The sequence below is a fragment of the Octopus bimaculoides genome, chromosome 2 (genome assembly GCF_046866305.1).
Source record: "Octopus bimaculoides isolate indiv1 chromosome 2, ASM4686630v1, whole genome shotgun sequence".
In the NCBI taxonomy this organism is placed as follows: domain Eukaryota; kingdom Metazoa; phylum Mollusca; class Cephalopoda; order Octopoda; family Octopodidae; genus Octopus; species Octopus bimaculoides.
Genome location: NC_142929.1, coordinates 117,586,227 through 117,606,815, shown reverse-complemented (window position 1 = coordinate 117,606,815; position 20,589 = coordinate 117,586,227). Strand labels below are relative to the sequence as shown.

The following is a 20,589-nucleotide window of genomic DNA, read 5'->3' as shown; positions in this document are numbered from 1 at the left end:
GCCCTCGTGCCAGTGGCACATAAAAGCACCCACTACACTCTCGGAGTGGTTGGCATTAGGAAGGGCATCCAGCTGTAGAAACTCTGCCAAATCAGATTGGAGCCTGGTGCAGCCATCTAGTTCACCAGTCCTCAGTCAAATCGTGCAACCCATGCTAGAATGGAAAGCGGACGTTAAATGATGATGATGATGTATGTATGTATTTGTGGCTGTGTTTATCCTCCCCACCATCACTTGACAACCGATGCTGGTCTGTTTACGTCCACATAACTTAGCGGTTCGGCAAAAGAGACCGATAGAATAAGTGCTAGGCTTACAAAGAAAAAGTCCTGAGGCCGATGTGTTCGACTAAAAGTGGTGCTCCAGCATGGCCGCAGTCAAATGACTGAAACAAAAGTAAAAGAAAATATTTAGAAGCCCACCTTAATTATCTCCCTTTACCTGTTAGATATCTTTCTTTATTTGTCCTATCAGTCGCCCATGTTAAAACAACAAAGATTTCATTAAAATATTGCTTGTTAGAGAAATGTTTCTCATCCAATAAAAAAGTAGAAATTATTAGAATTGTTGTGACGATTGAAGTTTAACCCCAGGGTAGACCCAGGTTATAAAAAAATTGATGTTTTAATGGCAACATAACAGGCATGATATATTGACATACTATGCAATAAAGAACTGTATAACTCAGCATCATCATTTTTACATTTGCTTTTCCAAGCTAGTTTAGCCTATTTCCACATATTGTCTTACCACTTGTGTTCCTTTGTCTGAGTTCAGACCTTACTATTTCTTCACACTCAAAATATATTCACACTAGTGCAGCTTTCCTTCTACAATTGATAAAGCGCTTATGCTTATTTTTTACCACTATCATTCAAACACATTAACATTACAAGAAAATTTGACAACAAAGCTTTATAAAAGACCCAAACAATAGTTATGTTAAACTGCAGTTTTTTTATTCTTTACAGGTTTTTTTTTTCTTCTTCACAATTTAACATTAGATTGTCACCAGATTTTGAAACAATTTCCTTTGTTTTTTGTTTTTTTCTCTCTCTTTAGGAGACATCGTAGGTGGTAGATTTCGTAAGATTTTCTTAATGGAATACTGTTATTGTAGCAGTATCCTTAGTATTAAGAAACTAAATGTAACTTTAGAACAGGTTTTTACTGCTATACATATATATACATATATATACATAGATATATGCATATATATAATATTCTATATACATACTTATATAAATATACACAATCAAGGAGGGAGGTTCTCTCAAGAAACAGCAGCAGCAAGCTAAATTTACTCTTTGTCATCTATCTACTTACTGGTCTACTCATCTTTCTTGAAAGGTCCCCAGTATCCACATATTTCTCTAGCCTTTTGAAGAAATTTCACCTGTCTACTAGATCAGTGAGCGATGAAGAACTTCACCTCCTTAAACCCTGACCATAAGACATCCAGTAATAACTAGGAGGGTGATATACTCTGATGATAACATAACTAATGTAAGAAACATATTCACTGATGGCATCTATCATTAGATACCTGATTCTACCCTTGTTTACAAAAGTCTATTTAATTGGTTTACATATTCAGTTATAGTGGAAATTTCTTCTGTTATGGATAATGAGGTTGAAGGAGGGAAACAGAATTATTAACTTTCAACAAAGAGTATCCATAATTAAGGCAACATATTTAGGAAAATGAGAAACTCTAAGAGAAAACCAGTATAGAGTTGACAATGCTGCATATTCTGGCAACATGAATTTTTCTACTTATGTTAGACATAGCTCATTCCAGTATCACAAAAGCTGGTATAAGGAAGGGAATTCAGCATGAACCATTGTGCTACACAAACAATCCAGAATACAGATGTATGTGAAAGACAGAGATTACAAAACTTATTCTTTACATATCTTAGAGTAGAGAACTACCAAAATGCAGAAATTCTCACAAACAAAAGAATTCTATTTCTTGAAAATGCAAAATCCATATAGCAAACAATTCATTCATTCATTGGTGAGCAGTGCCTTAACAAATTGGTAAGTCTTCGCTGTGGGATCACATAAAATAAGACAATAAATAGGATTCTAATAAACCATTTGCACAGTTGAACAATACAATGGCATCTGCTCATAAAACTGAACAAAATGGTAATGTACTCATGTGCTAAGCTGGATACAGGAATTTATTTCATCCTGCTCTTTGATTCCTACATGTTTATGCAAATCACATATACACACACACACACTGTAAAACTTAGTGATCCTCTAAATATTTTTATAATTCAGATAATTTGTAAATCAGTCATAAGAGCATTTTTCTAAGTCTACCAATTAATGGTCAGTAGGTTTTTGAATATTGCAAGAGGCACAAGTTAGGGGGTTTCTTTTTGTTGGAGGTAATTTTTGAAACATATTTAGTCTGAGGTGGAAGCAATTCTGCTGACAAATATTGGCCCTGTTTTAATGTTTAAAAGAATTAAAATAAATAAAAGAAATTATTAGCAGAGCAACACTTTCCTCAGAAAAATTTCAGAAAATAATAAGAAATCAGAAGGACCAAAGAGCAACTGTTCAAGTCAATGATCCAATGTTTTATAATAAACTAGAATTTTAAAATATACTCTTTGTTATTTACTCATATACATTCTGTGAAATTGGGGTAATTTCTGAACATACAGTTTCAGGAGTCATTTCATTTTATACAGTTATTATATTACTGTACTGGGTTTTAAAGTTTAAGCAGTAATGTGTGTGTGAGTGTATACGCATACATTTATGCCCTAACATCTCACTTTCTCTCTTTCACGATATATATATATAAGCATGCACACAGTAATTTATACCCAAACATTGTGGTATGCATACACATATAACTTTTTTGTACATGTTGGAATTTCATAATTGAACGTTTCAAAATAAAATAAAGGAAACAAATAGATAAATTAAATTAATATCACAAAGAAAGAAAATTTAGTTCAAACATCCAATAATGAAAAGCCTTGACATTAGAGGATGCTTTAACATCTCTGGAGATTCTTCTGTAGATTGTCATACTAAAAGCAATATTTGAGTTCAGAAGAATATACTTCCTGTTTTAATATTGTTTTAGTTTATCTTAAGATCCAACAGAACATTAACGACAAAGCAAATACCAAGACATGAACAGCAGATCAGGGAAATGGTGCAATGGCATTGATCTCTCGTTTTGAAATTGATACTGGCTTTTTTAAGAACCAATTCTTCAGTTTACTTTCGGAATCAGAGATGTCACAGTCAAAGCTTTCATGGGATACTTGGCGCCGAGTGGTCATGGGTTTCACATCTCCTGAATTTTTTGCCGCCGTTAAATTCAATAAGGAAACTTTCTCTACAAGGGTCATGTCGGACCTCTCATGATTCAAGTTTGAATCGCTCTTGAACCGATACAAAGAACTTTTGCTTTTTTCACATGTTTCAGATGATCGAGACATCTCTAATATGGTTTCATTCAATACATCATGAGATTTTGACATTTTCCTTTGTTTTGTTGCTTGAGAGAGAGTCAAAGGCATTAGATCTTCAGCCTCATCATCAAGTTGGAACATTTCCTCTTGACATTCATCAAAGACTGAGGAAAATTTTGGTACTGATAATTCTTTGGAGCTCTGTGACTTTGTTAACTGTGGATTGTTTTCTTGTTGAACTAACGATGGTAATTTGGTGGGTTTCAGGTTAATTTCCATTGGTTTTAATGCTTCCTTATCTACCCATGGTCCTTTCGCTGAAACATAAAATAAAACAGAATATACATTAGAAATGGCCTCAAAATTGATATTGATTTAAGCAATATAATTAATACAATGCACAAATTCTTCATCTGCTCACATTTCTTTAAATCATCAACATAGTTGCTATTGTTGTTGTTTACTATCAAGCCAACATTGAATGACATGTCATCAAAGCATTCATTATCTAGTTAAAGTCTACCTTGAGCTCAAAACAATCATTAGACTGCAGCTGAACCCCATCTCCCATGTATTTAAGCAACTGATGTTACAAGACTCCTCTCTGGATGGGAAACTAATCCACTGCAAAGTCAACTCCAGCTACTGTTGGAATTCATTTCACTTGAGTAGGTTGAGACAATGTGAAATAAAGTGTTTTGTTCAAGAAAACAATGTGCAACCTGGCAATCTACTCTCCCTGTAGAATAATGCTACTTCATGAAGTCTTGTCCAATTCATGCCAATATGGAAAAAGTTTATGTAAAAATACTGACTCTATTGAAGTTGATACATTGTCATCATCAACATTATCATTCCTACTTTATGACTGCTTTTTACACACACACACATACACACACACACATTATGGACTTCTACACAGTTCTGTTTATAAAATATCAATCACACTGCAGAATTTTAGGTGATACATGATGGACTTTGAAGAAACACTACTCTGCATATCTTTAAGTATTTACTTAAAACTAAAATACATGAATATATGTGACACTCCAAAGAAAGAAAGTTAAAAAAATTAAAATTTCAACACACTGGACTAGAAAAAGTTCATCAGTATTGTTATATTATGCATGTTCCATGACCAAGCAGACAATCTTTCTCTCAGACTTGGGACCTAGCAACAAATACTTGCAGCAAAGTGGGATCTGCTAATGGTAACCAACAGCCAGATGGATAGCTAAACCAAGTAATAGGTTAAGTTTGTGAAAGCATACACAGCAGTATCAGCTGATGTGAACATTGTCAAAAGTATCATCTCACCTTGTCTGTCTCGAAGATGTGAATGGATATAACTGTCACTATGTGGAGACTGGACCACTCCGAATTCATTTTCATTTCCTCCAATTTCAAAGATTGGAATGTTAGGGGAATTTCCATAACTCAAAGACTTTGGTTGTCCGCCACTCATTTTGAAATCGGGAAATAATGAGTAAAATAAATCTGCAAAATAATTAAATAGAAAATATGTATTAAAAATGAAAGAACAAGACATTTTGAGTATAACAACAAGGGTTTCTAATTAGACAAAAGACCACAAATTGCATAGAGGACTACTGTCAACAAAATAGCTCCTTACTGCCTACTTTGATTTTCGCAAATCAACTCAAAATGTGAAAAGACATAAATAACTACATATTTCAAGGATTTGGTTTGAAGCTCAACCAATAGTGCCATCATTTTCACTTAATAATGATGGTGATGATGATGATGGTAATTTTTTTGCCACAAGAGAACAGTACAAAACAGGTTATATATAGTATAGGAGGTTTACATGAAACCAGACGAGATGGGAAGAAAAGGGAATAAAAAGTATAAATAATATTCAAATCATCATCATGATGACATGGCTTCAAGGATCATACCTTCTTCCTGATACTTATGGGTTTTCAACTAGGGCTAATCAGGGAACCCCACAGACTCAAGACTGACCACCAAAGGCAAATGCCATCTGCCAACTGTCATTGTCTGACAGGTATATTGCTTAAATAGGCATTTTTGATTACTGGTTATTTTTGCCACAGTCACCACCTTTTGACAAATTCATGAGAGGAGAGCAACTCTCTCTCTCTCCATACTCACCTTCCTTTCCAGGTAGAGCTTGTAAAGAGCCAATGAGACCTTGACTAAAGAGGGAAGAGTTTGTCCTTAATCCTCTTAACCTTGTCCACCTCAACCTCTTTCATCATAGCCACCAGAGAGTGGAAAGCTGCTTGCATGCCTGATTAAAGGAGGGCAGTTTAACAATCTCCTCAATGGACTAAGTTGATTGCAAGACCTACAATCCATGCAAAAACAACAGTTTAACATAACTTTACAAGCCAGAAATGTTCAAATATTAAACGAGTCATTCTGTATGTCTTGGACAGTCCTATCTGATAGCACTTATGTGTCTGTAGAGTTTGTCGCAAACTGACAATGTCCCTCAGTAGCACTGCCAGGGTAAGGATTTCTGGAAGTTATCCATAGTAGTTCCTGGTCTGAAAATCCTCAAGAACAGGCCAACCAGTTTGTACTTTTCAATGGTGTCACTTTTTCCCACCACTATTCCACTATATATTACTAACATGGAACTTCTATCAACTCTATATTACCCTTCTAATAAAAAATGGTGAACGTTTAGCAACATTCCAGATGCCAAGACACCCAGTCTTTGTCATTTCTTGACCCAAAGACATGAGCTACAGAAAGTTAAAGTTGAACCTAATGAAAATTGAACTGCTGAAACAGTTACCACAAGCTCACTACATCACTGTATTTATACAAAAAAAAAAAAAAAACTCTTTTTACATTATATTTGAAACCTAAGAGAGACGAACAATTCAGACAAAACTGTGACTTTCAACTTTCCCCCATTATTATAAATCATATTTACAAGAAGAAGGTTCTATTTGGCAAACAGCTGCAAATTAAGACACAGAATACATTCCATTGGAAACTGTTTCCCATGTAGTGAGAACAAAATACAACATTCCTTTGAAAATTGCTTGTACAATTTGTGATTACTTTTGATATGCTATTATAAAAAAAGAATGCTCAAAGCTTTTTTCTTGATTCAGCAGAAAGGAAGGTCTTGCTCAAATGAACAACAATGTGACTCACCTTGACAAAGCACAGTATGCTCCCTTCCTTTACAGATATAAATCATTTCAACTTAAGCAGCTATTATAAGCTATACATTCCACGTCACACGCACAACCTTTTGGTCAGAGACAGTGGTTTTACAGCAACAGTCTACTGCAGTTTCAGCAATTAATATAAGTTACACATCATTTGAGAGATTATCATACTGCTTAATCTTCCTCTATTAACTGATTTTAGTAACCAATCATGTTTCAACAGAGTGGGTTGTCCAAGGTTTATTTAGCAGCAGCGTCATACCTCTTGTTACAAGTGACACACTCCAATGCCAGTTTAAAATGCACACAGCTACAGTCAAATAATTAGTACCATACAAACAGATAGCCTTATGCCCACAAGCCATTGCAACTTCAACAGCTGTTATATACCATACATCTTTATATGGAACTTACTTTTCAGTTAATCTGAAAACCAACCATACCCAGCCCAAATATTCAAACTAGCCATATCTAGCCCAAATGTTCAAACCAGCCATATCTGGCCTTTCACACCTACCCTATAAGGTCATTCTAAAAATAAACAATCACATCATCAAAATCTTGAAGCTACAAAATTAATTCAAAGCAATGTGAATGAATAAGCATTACATTTAACAGAGTAATCTGAATGCTAAAGGGTTAACCCCTTTAATATTAACCCACCTACGACTGCACCTGGTTTTATGCGCAAAATTTTCTTTATTTAAAACTTTCCACTAAAATTTCATGTTAATGTGTGTTCCAAATACCAACTTCAAAATTAATTGAAACAGATTGTATAAAATCAGATATATTGTACCAAAAGAGTTAAGCTGAATAAAAAACCAATTCACAGTATCTCTTTTTGTACCAGTTTTCCATTAAAAACCCAGTTTATCTTGTTTCCTTCATCACCATAGGGACATTATCTACTCTAACCAATATGACACAGAAAAACTTTAATTCAAAAACACCATGTATTTTCTATAAAACATGAACTGCTCAGTTGTCTTTACAAACACATTTGTAAACTTTTTTTTTGCATTAACACTAATTTTCAATGCTTGAATTATTTTCAAACCTATAATTTCATACCTTTTAAATGGATATGTCACGTTGTATTACTTTGATGTAGTGTACTAGCCTAAACCACTTCTAGCAGTATGTGGAAAATATAAAAAAAAACTAATACATGTACTTTTATGCATATACATATACTTGTGTACGTACCTATATATGTACATACTTATATACTTGTGTATGTACCTATATATGTACATACTTATATATGTACATGTATCAGTTTTCTTTTACATATATGTACAAAAAAATTTGAACGTAGTACCTAGAGAGTGGTGGTGTAAAGAATTATTGTATAATATTTGTTGTATAGTATCTGAATAACTTGCTTTTTCATTGTTACAAAATTTGCAGTATTTAGGACAAGAGAATTTAAGTAGTGATGGTCATAGTTTTATGAATGTCATTAATAACAAATGATGTTTTTTTTTAACATAAATATAATATAAACAATATACTCTATGGTAGTTCATCCCTATATAATGATAATTTCTTTTACTTAACAATTAGTCATCATCATCATCATTTAATGTCTGTTGTCCATGCTGGCATGGGTTAGAAGGTTTGACTGAGACTGGCAAGCTGCACCAGGCCCAGTCTGATTTAGCATGGTTTCTATGGCTAGATGCCCTTCCTAACGCCAACCACTCCAAGAATATAATGGGTGCTTTTATGTGCCACCGGCACAGGTGCCATTTGTCATAACTATGATTTTGCTTGGCTTGATGGGTCTTCTTAAGCAAGACATAACAATTACATATTCAAACAAATTGAAGAAACTCATGCCAATGAGCAACCTCTATGTGGTTGATTGGCCTTTTAGAAATAGCAGCCAATTTTTTCTCAAATCACACTGCAATCTTGAAAAACAGAAAAGACACACTGGACAACATAAAACTTGATAATACTATGTCTGGATAAAAGTCAGTATGGTAATGGCTACAACAGCTTTGAACACAGATCTGCTGGATCAAGGATAATCTGAATCTAAACAGCACAAGTGAAGAACCAAAAGCAGTCTATGTAAATCTGTTCGTCTTTCCTTTCAAGTCAACAGCTGATTACTAGATTACCTTCAAATTGTAAGTTAGAAGCAACAAACAACTAGATATTGATCCACAATGCTTCTGACATGCCTATGCACTCATTCTTCTTCAAGGCTCTTTTACAGTTCACTTTTCAATCTTTTTGTGTGCTGTGCATACACTTTTGACTTTCATTGTTGTATTTCTTTACTTGAATTATTGCTGCTCTCTGTCCTCTCTTTTACTCTTTTCTAACAAGTTGTAGTGCACCCGAGCACTATAGACAGTGAACATACTTCTATATTATTCTCTCATCACCTCTTTGGTAGTATAATGAAGTCTAGGCTTCACCAAGGAGGTACAATAAGATTGAAACATATCAAGATTCATCTCTCATACCTGCCAAAATGATTAAAATAATATTAGTCATTGAGCTTACACTATCTTTTCCTTATAGCATTAATATTTTCTAATTAGATGCTTAATACTCACTGCATCAAGTGAGTGATGCTAAATTACGAGAAGTACCAGTAGAAAGTAATTTTGAGATTAGAGAAACTGTGCCAAACCTAGAAAAGTCAATAATAATATGCTATTTATTGCAAATATGATTAAGTGAATAAATGGTCAGCCAACTATTATTTATGCAAATCAGACCAACTGATTTAGTGGCTATAAATAGCTATAAAGCTCCACATGTCTCTCCATGGGTTGAATAGGCAGGTGCATGACTTCTGAAGATGATCCCAACTAGGTTCAAAACTAGATGGTATTAATCCCACCCAACCCTGATTAAAATTTTCTTTCCAGTCCATAGGTTAACTTCATATACTTTTAAAACAACATTATGGTACAGTGAGAAGATACTAATTCCAAGGACAAACATGCAAAATGCTCTTTAAATAAATGAGTCAGAGATTGATGACCTCAAATGAAGGAAGAAAGTTGGAAAGTGATACTTGATACACATTAAAACTGATGTTTAAAGCAGAAGGAAACTTTTGAAAGAATGAAGGCTCAATTTACATTCATAAGATAAAAATTGGTGTAGTCTGACAATGACAACAACATCATTATCATCATCATCATCACCAGTAGTAGCAGCAGTAAGCTGTAACTTCTTTAAAAAATACATTTAAGTTAATACTGTCGCTTGTTGGGAAAAACAATCTTAACCAGTAGAACACATGATGAGGTGTGTTATTTTAGGTACTCATGAACTGAATGAAATATCTGATATCCGAGATATTTCACTGTAGTACATGTGTGTGAGTGATCTGTTGATTACAATATCAACTGAAATAAATAACAGTCCTTAGGGACTTTAACTTGCCTCAGTTATAATTATTATTATCAACCTCAAATGTTGACGGGAATTATGATCAGATAAAGAAAGATCATTAAGCTGAGTGAATACAAAAGAAGGAGAGACTGAATAATCTATTGATAGGCTGAGGATCAGAGACAAGACCAAAATTTTCTCAACTGTTGCATGGAATCAAAAACCATAAACAAAGAACCAAATTATATGTGATTCAGTCAGCCAGTCAAAGATGATGGCTTTCATGAAGTATTTTCTTTTACTGGTTTTAGTTATTGGTCTGCAACTTTGCTGGGTCACTACATTGAAGTGTTTAGTTGATCAAATTGATTCAAGGATTTATTTTCAAGCCTGATAGCTATTGTCAGAATTTTTTTTGATGAACCACTATGTGCAGGATACATAAACAAACCAACTCTGGTTGTCAAGTGGTGAGATACAAACACAGAAAAAAGACAAATGCATACTCACACACATGCACACAACAGGTTTCTACAATTTCTGTCTACTTAATCCACTTGCAAGGCATTGATCAGTCTGAGGCTATATCAGAAGATATTTAAGATGCTGTGCAGTGATATTGAACCCGAAACCATGTTGTTACAAAGGAAATTCCTTAATGCCAGTTTTAAAGAAATAAGTAGATTAGTTGTGTGCCATTCTTAAAAAGCTTACTAATTAATAAGTTTTATATATTTTTTCAACAGACATGGCATAAGTGCAAGTGTGGTTGTGTAGTAGGAAGCTTGCTTCCCAACCACATGATTTCAGGTGGATTCCTAATGCATGGCACCTTGAGCAAGTGTCTTCTCGTATAGCCTCCAGACAGAACTGAAAAAGCATGTTGTATATATGTGTGTGTAGCTACATTATATATATATATATATATAATTATTTATGCGTGTGTGTGTGTGTGTGTCTTTATGTCTATGTTTATCCCACACCACTGCTTGGCAACCTGTGTTGGTGTGTTTATGTCCCTGTAACTTAGTAGTTCAGCAAAAGAGACCAATAGAATAAGTACTAGGTTTACAAAAAGAAAAATAAATAAGTCATGGGGTTAATTTGTTTGACTAAATCCCTTCAATGTGCTGTCCCAGCATGGCCACAGTCAAATGACTGAAACAAGAAAAAGATAAAGATAAAAGATAATCCAACAGCCCAGGGCAGTCCAGATAAACCCAAATGTTGCTCAAAAATTATTAAGACATGTATAGTTTCTAGACTTAGGAGGCATATATTAATGAAGCAGATAATTATAGAGAATAGGTGAGGACAGTGATAAAGGTTTTCACAATATTTCTAGTAATCCAAACTTAATTAAAATTGAATACTTAAACATAGGTGATAATTATATATTCAGGAAATTGTGTCAAAACTACCAGATGTCTATGGTGAAGTGGTTCTATAGAATCATATAAAATGAAATAATTGCATTGGATTAATTGCTCAGACTTCAAGATAAAGTGCATGGCAAGTGGTCCACTGTGTATAAGAGCAGTGCATTGGAATCTATATGCTTTAAGCTCATGTATCTTGAAGAATAAATACCAGCTTTAGCTGTGATAAATAGGTTCCATAGCCAAGAGATTTCTCTCTCATTTGCTTAACTCCATAAAACCAATGTGTTCTTTATGTGATGTTTATGTGGGATGAAGCAGAGAATATTTCTAATAATCGCAATGACAAAATAAATTTTAAAAACAGCAATGATGACAAAAGAAATGACAATAGTGATGATAAAACAGAAAGAACAAAAAAGTAAAATAAAGTCAATAAAACAATATTAATATCAAACTAAAATTGGAGAGTTTAGAATTCTACAAAAATGGAATTAAAAATTCAACAATAACAGGTTTAAGAATTCTATAATCGAATTTAGAATTTTACAATAATTGAATTCATAATTCTACCATAACAGATTTAAAAATTTGACAACAGAATTTTGAAGTCCACAATAAAAGAAATAAAGAATTTTACAAAACAGAATTAAGAATTCTACAATAACAGTATTTACAATATATCAATACTAGAATTTAGAATTCTACAATGCAATTCTATAATAATAGGAATTAGAAATCTACAGGAGGGTCCAAAGTGACTAGGATGTGTGTGTGTGTGTGTGTGTGTGTGTGTGTGTGTGTGTGCGTGCATATGTGAAAGACAACAAAAACTAATTCAATAAAGTACCCAAAATGTTTAGTCAAAATATAAATTTATTCTGTTCAATTGATAACAGAACACGGTTCAAAAATCAGAGGAGGACCTTAAAACAAATGAAATGGATCAGAGAACAAACAAGACTAAATGACATTCCTACAAATGGTACTGGGCTGGACATGTACAGAAGACAAGTAACAATTAGTGGATGCAAGAGTAAACAGACTAGATTCTACGAAACCTCACCACAAAAGACATAAAGGATGATAATGAACAAAATAGAAAGTTGAATGAGATAAATTTTATGAAAAGCAATTGATGAGAATAATGAGCCAATAATTGGCATTCTGTTTTCTAGTGCAGAGTAAGAATTGAACCCATGTCTTATTTAGTTAATGTCCTGATTTATTTATCACCATGGTGATAAATATCCAGTTCTTGATAACTGGATGAGCAATGATTGAGAGTGTAGATATATCCTGACCTTGTTGAAAGCTATTGTTGGTCAGTATCATCGCTTGGTCAATATTTAACCCTTCCGTTACCGTATTCATTTTGAGATGCTCTATGTTTCTTTCAATTATTCTAAGAATTTAGTAAAATAACTTAGTTATCATTAAGCTAGTGTTAGGAATATAAATTGTGACTAAGGTTTGGTGGAAAATTTTGATTCAAAACTTATGAAAACAAAACATTTGTATTACAAAGCCAGAGCCAATTTCAGCAGGGTTGGTAAGAAAAAGGTTAAACTGGTCAAGCAGCAAGCTGGCAGAATTGTTAACACATTGAGCAAAATGTTTAATGAAATTTTGTTCATCTTTATGTTCTGAGTTCAAATTTCAATGAGGTTGACTTTACCTTTCATCCTTTCGGTGTCAATAAAATAAGAACCAGCTGAGCACTGGGGGTTGAGATAATTGACTAGCCCCCTCCTCCGAAATTACTGGCCTTGTGCTAAAATTAGAAACCAATATTTAAACTGGTCTAAACAGGAAATATAATTAGATGCTGATGAAGAGGAGAGGGTTGGGACTATGTGAGAGAGAGACAGTGAGGAGAGGATGGAGAAGAAAGATTATTCAAAAGTAAAAGAAGGAAGAAGTTAATAGAAAGCCAATTTGAGAGAGAGAGGGAAATTGACAATCAGGAAGTAACTGAAAGACAGGGAAGGAAAAGAAAGCGACAAACAGAAATACATGGTGAGAGAGTTTCACAGAATTAAGCCTGCCCAGTTTAAAATGACTAAATTATGCTGACAGGGAGAGAAAGAGAGAGAGAGAGAGAGAGAGAGAGAGAGAGAGAAAGAGTGTGTGTGTGTGTTAGAGAAATGCAACAACCATGCTCTCTCTGATGAGATAACGTGCTAAGTCCATCAGAGATTAACATTCTCTGGAAGTGAAGTGAGCAGAATGCTTTTAAATACACAAAAAAAAGAAGCTACTGCCATGTCTGAGCATGTACCCTATGAGCAGATACAACTTATCCACACAGACAACTTTCTTTGGCTGAATACCCCTTTTTTTCATATATCTGTGTGTGTGTGTATATGTGTGTCTACTTACACACATGTGTATCTATACATACACACATGCATAAACAATATGGCCCAAGGGAAAGTACTGCATACTAAATACAATAGGGTCTCACACAATTAACATGATAATTTGAAAAACTTCAATTAACTGAGATTATCCATGCGATTAATAGATAAAATTTCCCTGTAGGAATGCTTAAAATCTAAAAGTAGCTACAAGAGATAACTGCAATAGAATCAATTAATGGGAGGTCTAAGGCTAAAATCATGTCAATTGTTTTCAACAATTTTGCTGCATTTTCTGTATTTTCCAAAATTTCAATTAACTGATTTTATTGGAGTTATCCCTTTTGCTTGTTTTAAAATTTAATCAACATTAGACAGAGGCTGTATAGATAATCTCAGTTAATCAAAGCTTCTCAACCCACTTCGTTTCAGGTATGTGAGCCAGTGTCTGTCTGTCTCTCTCTCTCTCCATAAAGACAAACATGTACAACCCATACAAAAATGTTTGTGTTTATTCATACCAGCCTTCATGTACACACCTCTAACTGTGCAAATACATACATATGGGTACACATTTGCACCAGTGAAAACTGGTCTAGGAAAGCAGAGAACTTGTAATGAATGTCAGTGAAGCAAATGGGAAGACTATGTTGTTGCTGTTGCTGCTGCTGTTGCTGCTGCTGTTACTTAGCCCAAGGCCTGAGATGATTAAGTAACCCATGACTAAAAGCATTCCAGATGTGCCATCTCATTTTATTTTTCACACAATATATTTTGTTCTACATTATCCAATTTGCCTGCTTTTTCTATGTTTTTTTTTTTTTTTAAAGACAGTAGTATCATTTGAGATTTCAGCTGCTATATCTAGAAGGTTGAGCAACTTTATAAAGGTCTTCATTCTTGTTCAACTGTATGATGCTTATATGAAATATAAGATATGGTACAGCAGTGGATCATGATTAACTAAGACAACATCTGCAATAACTTGGAAAACCATAAGAAACTTCAGACGTGTGATGATATATGAGACGACAGAACAGTTTTACAAATGTCATTAGAGGAGAATAAACTTTAGTCTGAATGCTTGGTCCAAACATTGCTGTGAAGCAGCGAGACAAGGAGGTTACATTAAGCTAACAGACGTGTTGCTCATAGTGTTTAGCATACAGAACTGTATTCAAAGATAAACTTCTATAGTTTCTTAGGCATATTATGTATAAAAAAAAAGTGTGTATTGAATGAAAATTAACATAGTAGAGGCAAAGTAGTAGACTACTAACCACAATGCCATGAGTTCCAGCCTAACTACTGCAGCTATAAGTAGTCTCAATAAGCAAGGCATCAAACTGCTTCTTTTAGTTTGCTGAACTAAAAAAATAGTTCCAACCAAAAAAAAACAAAAAAAAAACAAAGTTAACACTGGCACTGGCCTATACTTTATGAGAGAGGGGAGATTGGTATTGATACTATAAAAATAATGAGCTTATTGTATACAGTGCTCAGATGCACAACAAATTGTCAAAAAAGATGAAAAGAAGGGACAGGGAGCAGCCATATGTGGAATAAAGGAAGACAGCAATGACAGAAGGACAAGCACAGGACACAAAATACAAAAAGACAGGAAAGTGAACAATAAAAGAACCATGAAGAAGAAAGGTTGCACGGACATGAGGATTAGTGTTGGTGAATTTCAGGAAGCATAGAATTTTTGAATGATGCAGTGTTCTGACTGCTAACAATTGACACAGGTAGTTTATTCTATACATTGATAATTCTGAGCAGATAAAAAGATGTCTCCAAAAAACATGGGTGCTGCACCATTTTTCAATTTTATAAGCATATCCATGGGTGGCAGAGGTACTGAATTCAAAAAGGAGGCCGAAATTGTTGGAAATTGTGGGTCAGCTGCTATGTGTCGATATTTTAGTGTGCAACATGTTCAAGATATGGTAATTGACCACAAGAGTGTATTTGTCTGGTTACATAACACTGGACAGCTTCCAGTAGATCAATATTTATTCTGGACAAGATGGGGGTCCTAAACTGGAGATGAAAACTGTAAGAGTGGATGTATCGTAACTATATATAACTTTAAGTAGACAGCTGGTGGTGCAACATCTGTTGTGGCTGTACAGGCCCACACAGGAGTGGAAGTCATGCATACAGCAACTGCATTTGAAGGAGCTCTCTGGTGGCGCTACTGATTTTTCCTTCCGCTGAGTGCACTTTTCTTTGATGGCGAGTTCCTGCTTTTCTTCCACTCTCTCCATTCCCTTTCACAGTATTTGCCTTCAGTGTGGGCACTAATTTGCAACCTCCTCCCATCTCAGGACGTCCAGATCCAGTGACTTCATATCCCTCTTACAGACGTCTTTGAAACGAAGATGAGGTCATCCTCGTGCTCTTGTGCCAGTAGCCAATTCCTCATGCAGGAGTTCTTTCGGAATGACAACATTTTCCCTTCATCAAGCAAAACAATGTCTCAATGCTGTCGCTTCACTTGCAAGAAATAGCAGCCAAATCCACTTCAATTCACACCTTACTATCTTTTTACATTGAACTGTGCCAAGAAAAAAGAAGGAGTGACCATGATTGAAAAGCTATTAATTATATGGATACTCTATCAAAAACACATACATATCCACCAACAATAGTCCATCAGAACAACAACAACATGTAAACAATACATTAACAACATGAACATTATCTTGCTTTCAATGTATAGAGGAATAAGAGGATTACAAATTTTAAAAGAAAAATCACTTATTGTTAAGAAGATCAACTGCAATAACTTACCTTTAAAAATCACACATCACCAGTTCCTTATTGTATATATAAGAAATATATTTAAAGGTTGGCAGCAAGACAATCTGACAAGGTACGTACAACCTGTAGCTAACCATCTTTAATGCAGCTGGTTTATCGACAACAACTAACTTCTTACCAAGGTAAAGCAGCTTCACTCAATACAATAAATCATAAAACAAAGACACACCTACACAGCTATAGATAAAAATAGATGGCAACAATAATAATAATAATAATTTCTTTCTGAAGGCAGCAGGCAAATGGTTGTAAGGGAAAGCACTTGACTGAATCCTCCTGTCTAATGGTTTTTATTTATTGAGAAGTTAAGCTGACCTTATCCAGTGTACTTCAAATTCAGAATATTACAGCACTGAACTTTAGCTATGCTAAAGTACCTTCACTTTTTTTGACTCCTCCATCCTCATCACTAATAATAATAATAATTCTTTCTACTAAAGGCACAAGGCCTGAAATTTTGGGGGAGGGGGCTAGTCAATTACATCGATCCCAGGTGTTTCACTGGTACTTAATTTATCAACCCCAAAAGGATGAAAGGCAAAGTTGCCCCCAGCGGCATTTGAACAATGATAATAATAATAATCCTTTCTATTATAAGCACAAGGCCTGAAATTTGGGGGAGGGGACTAGTCAATTACATCAACCCCAGCACTTGACTGGTTTTTAATTTATCGACCCCAAAAGGATGAAAGGCAAAGTTAACCTCGGTGGAATTTGAACTCAGAACGCAGCAACAGACAAAATACTGCTAAACATTATGCCCAGCATGCTAACAACAATTATGCTAGTTTAATAGCACCAAACTGGATGCTAGAAGGGAAAAACACCCTAAATCCAAAAAACAAAGACACTATATACCCACAAAATTATAGGCCAATAACATGCCTATTAGTAACCTACAAAACCCTCACACCAGTTGTCAATAACTGGCTTGTAATACACCTGGAAAATAACAAATTTTTACCAGAAGAACAAAAGGAGTGTCAGAGAAGGATGTATGGTTGTAAAGAGCAGCTTCCAGTAAATCGAGCCACTATAGAGGACAATAAAAGGGAAAGACAAACCTCAATATGACTTGGATTGGTTACCAGAAAACATTAGACAGTATTCCATACTCATGGATACTGGAATCTCTCCAAACAAAGTAGCTCCAACACAACTAAAATATATCAACCATGCAATGGTAAATTGGAAAACCAATATAACATTGAAAAATGTATGACAAGTCATTAAAACCTACCCTATAACCATATGAAGAGGAATTTCCAAAGAAGACTCACTATCACCTCTACTTTTCTGCCTTGCTCTGGCCCCACTAACAAACTTGTTAATTGAAACCACCATGAGTTACAGATGCTATGAACAAATAATAAATTATCTCCAATACACAGAGGACTGAAAATACCACAGAACAAAAAAGCCTAAAAATTGTCCATAGTTTCTTCTATACACAAGGAGGTGACAAAATACAAAACAGAAACAAACTACATGGTGCAGCTCCACATTACTAGTTTTCAGTCAAACCATCCAACCCATGCCAGCATGGAAAACAGATGTTAAGTGATGTTGATGATGATGATGAACCACTATCTGTAATATACAGGCCAGATACCCAACAGAAGAACACAGCTCGCATTACACACACAACACACAATACAACAAAGACTGTAACCAAACCCCATAACAATACAGTCTGATGTAATATAATACCAGGAAGTGTTTGTACTCTCCCAATAACAAAGAATACACAATGCTGCACACACACACCAGCAACATGGATTTGTAGCAGGTGATGCAGTAGAAATCAGCCTGAAATTCAAATGTTGAATAATAATAATAATAATAATCCTTTCTACCATAAGCACAGGGCCTGAAATTTGGGGGGAGGGACAAATCCATTACATCGACGCCAGTACTCAATTGGTACTTAATTTATCGACCCTGAAATGATGAAAGGCAAAGGTGACCCTGGTGGAATTTGAACTCAGAATGTAGCGACAGGCAAAATACCACTAAGCATTTTGTTCAGCATGCTAACAATTCTGCCAGCAATAATAATAATAATAATTTATTTTATTTGCCACAAAGGCATAGATGGGGGGGGGGGGGGACATCAATCCATCCTCTAACAGACATTATTTGTAAGAAATTCAAATTAGTATGCACAGCCAACTATATTATGTCAATTTTTGTGATGTGGATTCATTGTCAGAGGCTATGAAAAGAACTACAGTATAACAATCATATTACAATGCCACATAACCAGAATGTACAGTGTGGTGGTGCTAGACAAAAGTAAAAAATGGTATGGTGAGTGGGATTGTAACTTGCTGAGTTAACAGAGTTCATGCCAAGTGATATGCTGGCATTAAAACACCTGTACAAGTGTAAACATTTTCATGAACAAATAAAAAAAGAACATATATTAAAAGAAGAAACAAGTGAGATATGTTTCAGACTTGTTTAGCATCATTTGCAGATCCTCTCACAGAATGTCAGAACATTAGGCTGCACCAAACATTCATATGTGGCTTGTATCACGTAATCATGTGTTGAAGCCAAATCATGGGGGATAAAAAAAAAACAAAAAAAAAAACAGTGTATTCTGATGTAAAAGCTCACTAACTGTTGTTTGAGTAGCTGCCATATCAAAGTATCAATGAGGAAACTCATGTCACCTTGATTGAAGGCAGACTGGGATTAAATAATAACAGCTATAACTTTTTATATTTTTATTTACCATGTGGCACTGAAGTAGGTGGTAATTTAAAGATGCCAACATTGAAAACAGATAAACTAAATGACACATCATCATCATTTTGTGCCAGTTTTTCCATAATTATCATGGGTTGAAAAGGAAGACACACACTCTAAGTCAGTTCTAATATGAAGTTACTGTCCTCCTAGTTGGATCAAAGACCAAGGCTCAGTTGCACATTCCATTTTGAGGATGGTTGCTATGGCTAGATGCCCATCCTAACATGCACTTTACAGTGCCAACCACATGCATTTTATCATGGTACCAGCACCAGAGATGTCTCTTTACAGAATGTATTTGGTGCGTTTCATCATGACACTAGCACTTGAGAGGTTGTCTTGTCTCAGGTAAAAGTGGAGAATTCTCCTTATCTTATATTGTCAGTGTTTCATCATGACCGAGAGGGTAAACAGAAGAGAGATAACCAGAGTGAGAGGCTGATAGAAAAGAGAGAAAGGTGTTCTACAGGGTGTCCACAAAGTCTGGGTACATGAGGATTAACACATACTTTAAGAAATTATTACTTCTTATATTTAACTGTTTATGTTATGATTTTATTTACTCCATGTAGCCAAACTTTGTGGACACCCTGTATATTAGTATGGATTGGTTAAGTCTATAATACAGTGTTCTTCTCCACGTCTTATCATGAGTCATCTCTTGCATCAGGCTAAACTTTCATAGAGCAGACGAAAACCTTTTTATAGTCCAACTCCATTGCAAGCTATATCAAAAACTTACAGCACTTTTTCATGTACCATTTATTTACATTACACATCTGCACCGATGCAGTTTCCTCTCCTACATACAGGAACTGATGTCTGATGAGCAATCACTTTATTAACCATCAGTAGAAAATTAAATTGCATATCTTGCTGATCCTAATCAACTACTCTCCTTGTGCTGTATGTTCTCTGCATCCATTGCTTGTATTTTACTACAATGTAGTATACCACCTACAACTACTTCATTGACAGTTTTTACACCAAAATTAAAAGCATTTTGTTTGAAACAAGAAAAACGATTATAACAAACAACTAAAACCAGTGACTAAGTAAATAATTACTATTGTAAAGAAAGTCTATTTATGGCCTGGAAAGAAAGAAAAACAATGGAAGAATAACAAATTAATAGTGTTTATGCACAATTAAGAAATTAAGCTAGTTATATTTAGGAAGTGGATTGCCTATTTTCAATAGCTCTGTGGAACAATGGACAAGTTGATGAATGAAGAATGCTACAACATATGCAACATGCCTCACAACTGTTTAAAGAATA

At 34.7% G+C, this 20,589-nt stretch overlaps 1 protein-coding gene across 7 annotated transcripts in view; it reads right to left on the bottom strand.

The window, feature by feature from the left end:
* Positions 1–937: 937 nt before the first annotated feature.
* Positions 938–20,589, bottom strand: part of LOC106871499 (uncharacterized) — a 36,946-nt gene continuing 17,294 nt past the window's right edge. For 3 of the 7 annotated variants that reach the window (XM_014917988.3, XM_014917987.3, XM_014917985.3), the window contains exons 2-3: positions 4,767–4,946; positions 938–3,766 (exon numbers count right to left, since the gene is read on the bottom strand). In XM_014917988.3, coding sequence (XP_014773474.1) covers positions 3,177–3,766; positions 4,767–4,914 — 738 coding nt within the window. In that variant the 5' untranslated portion in view covers positions 4,915–4,946 and the 3' untranslated portion in view covers positions 938–3,176. Of the gene's footprint in view, positions 3,767–4,766; positions 4,947–6,605; positions 6,743–13,045; positions 13,142–16,523; positions 16,639–20,589 lie in introns of those variants that run through there. The other 4 variants (XM_052965548.2, XM_052965546.2, XM_089347589.1 and 1 more) reach the window with 3 other exon arrangements.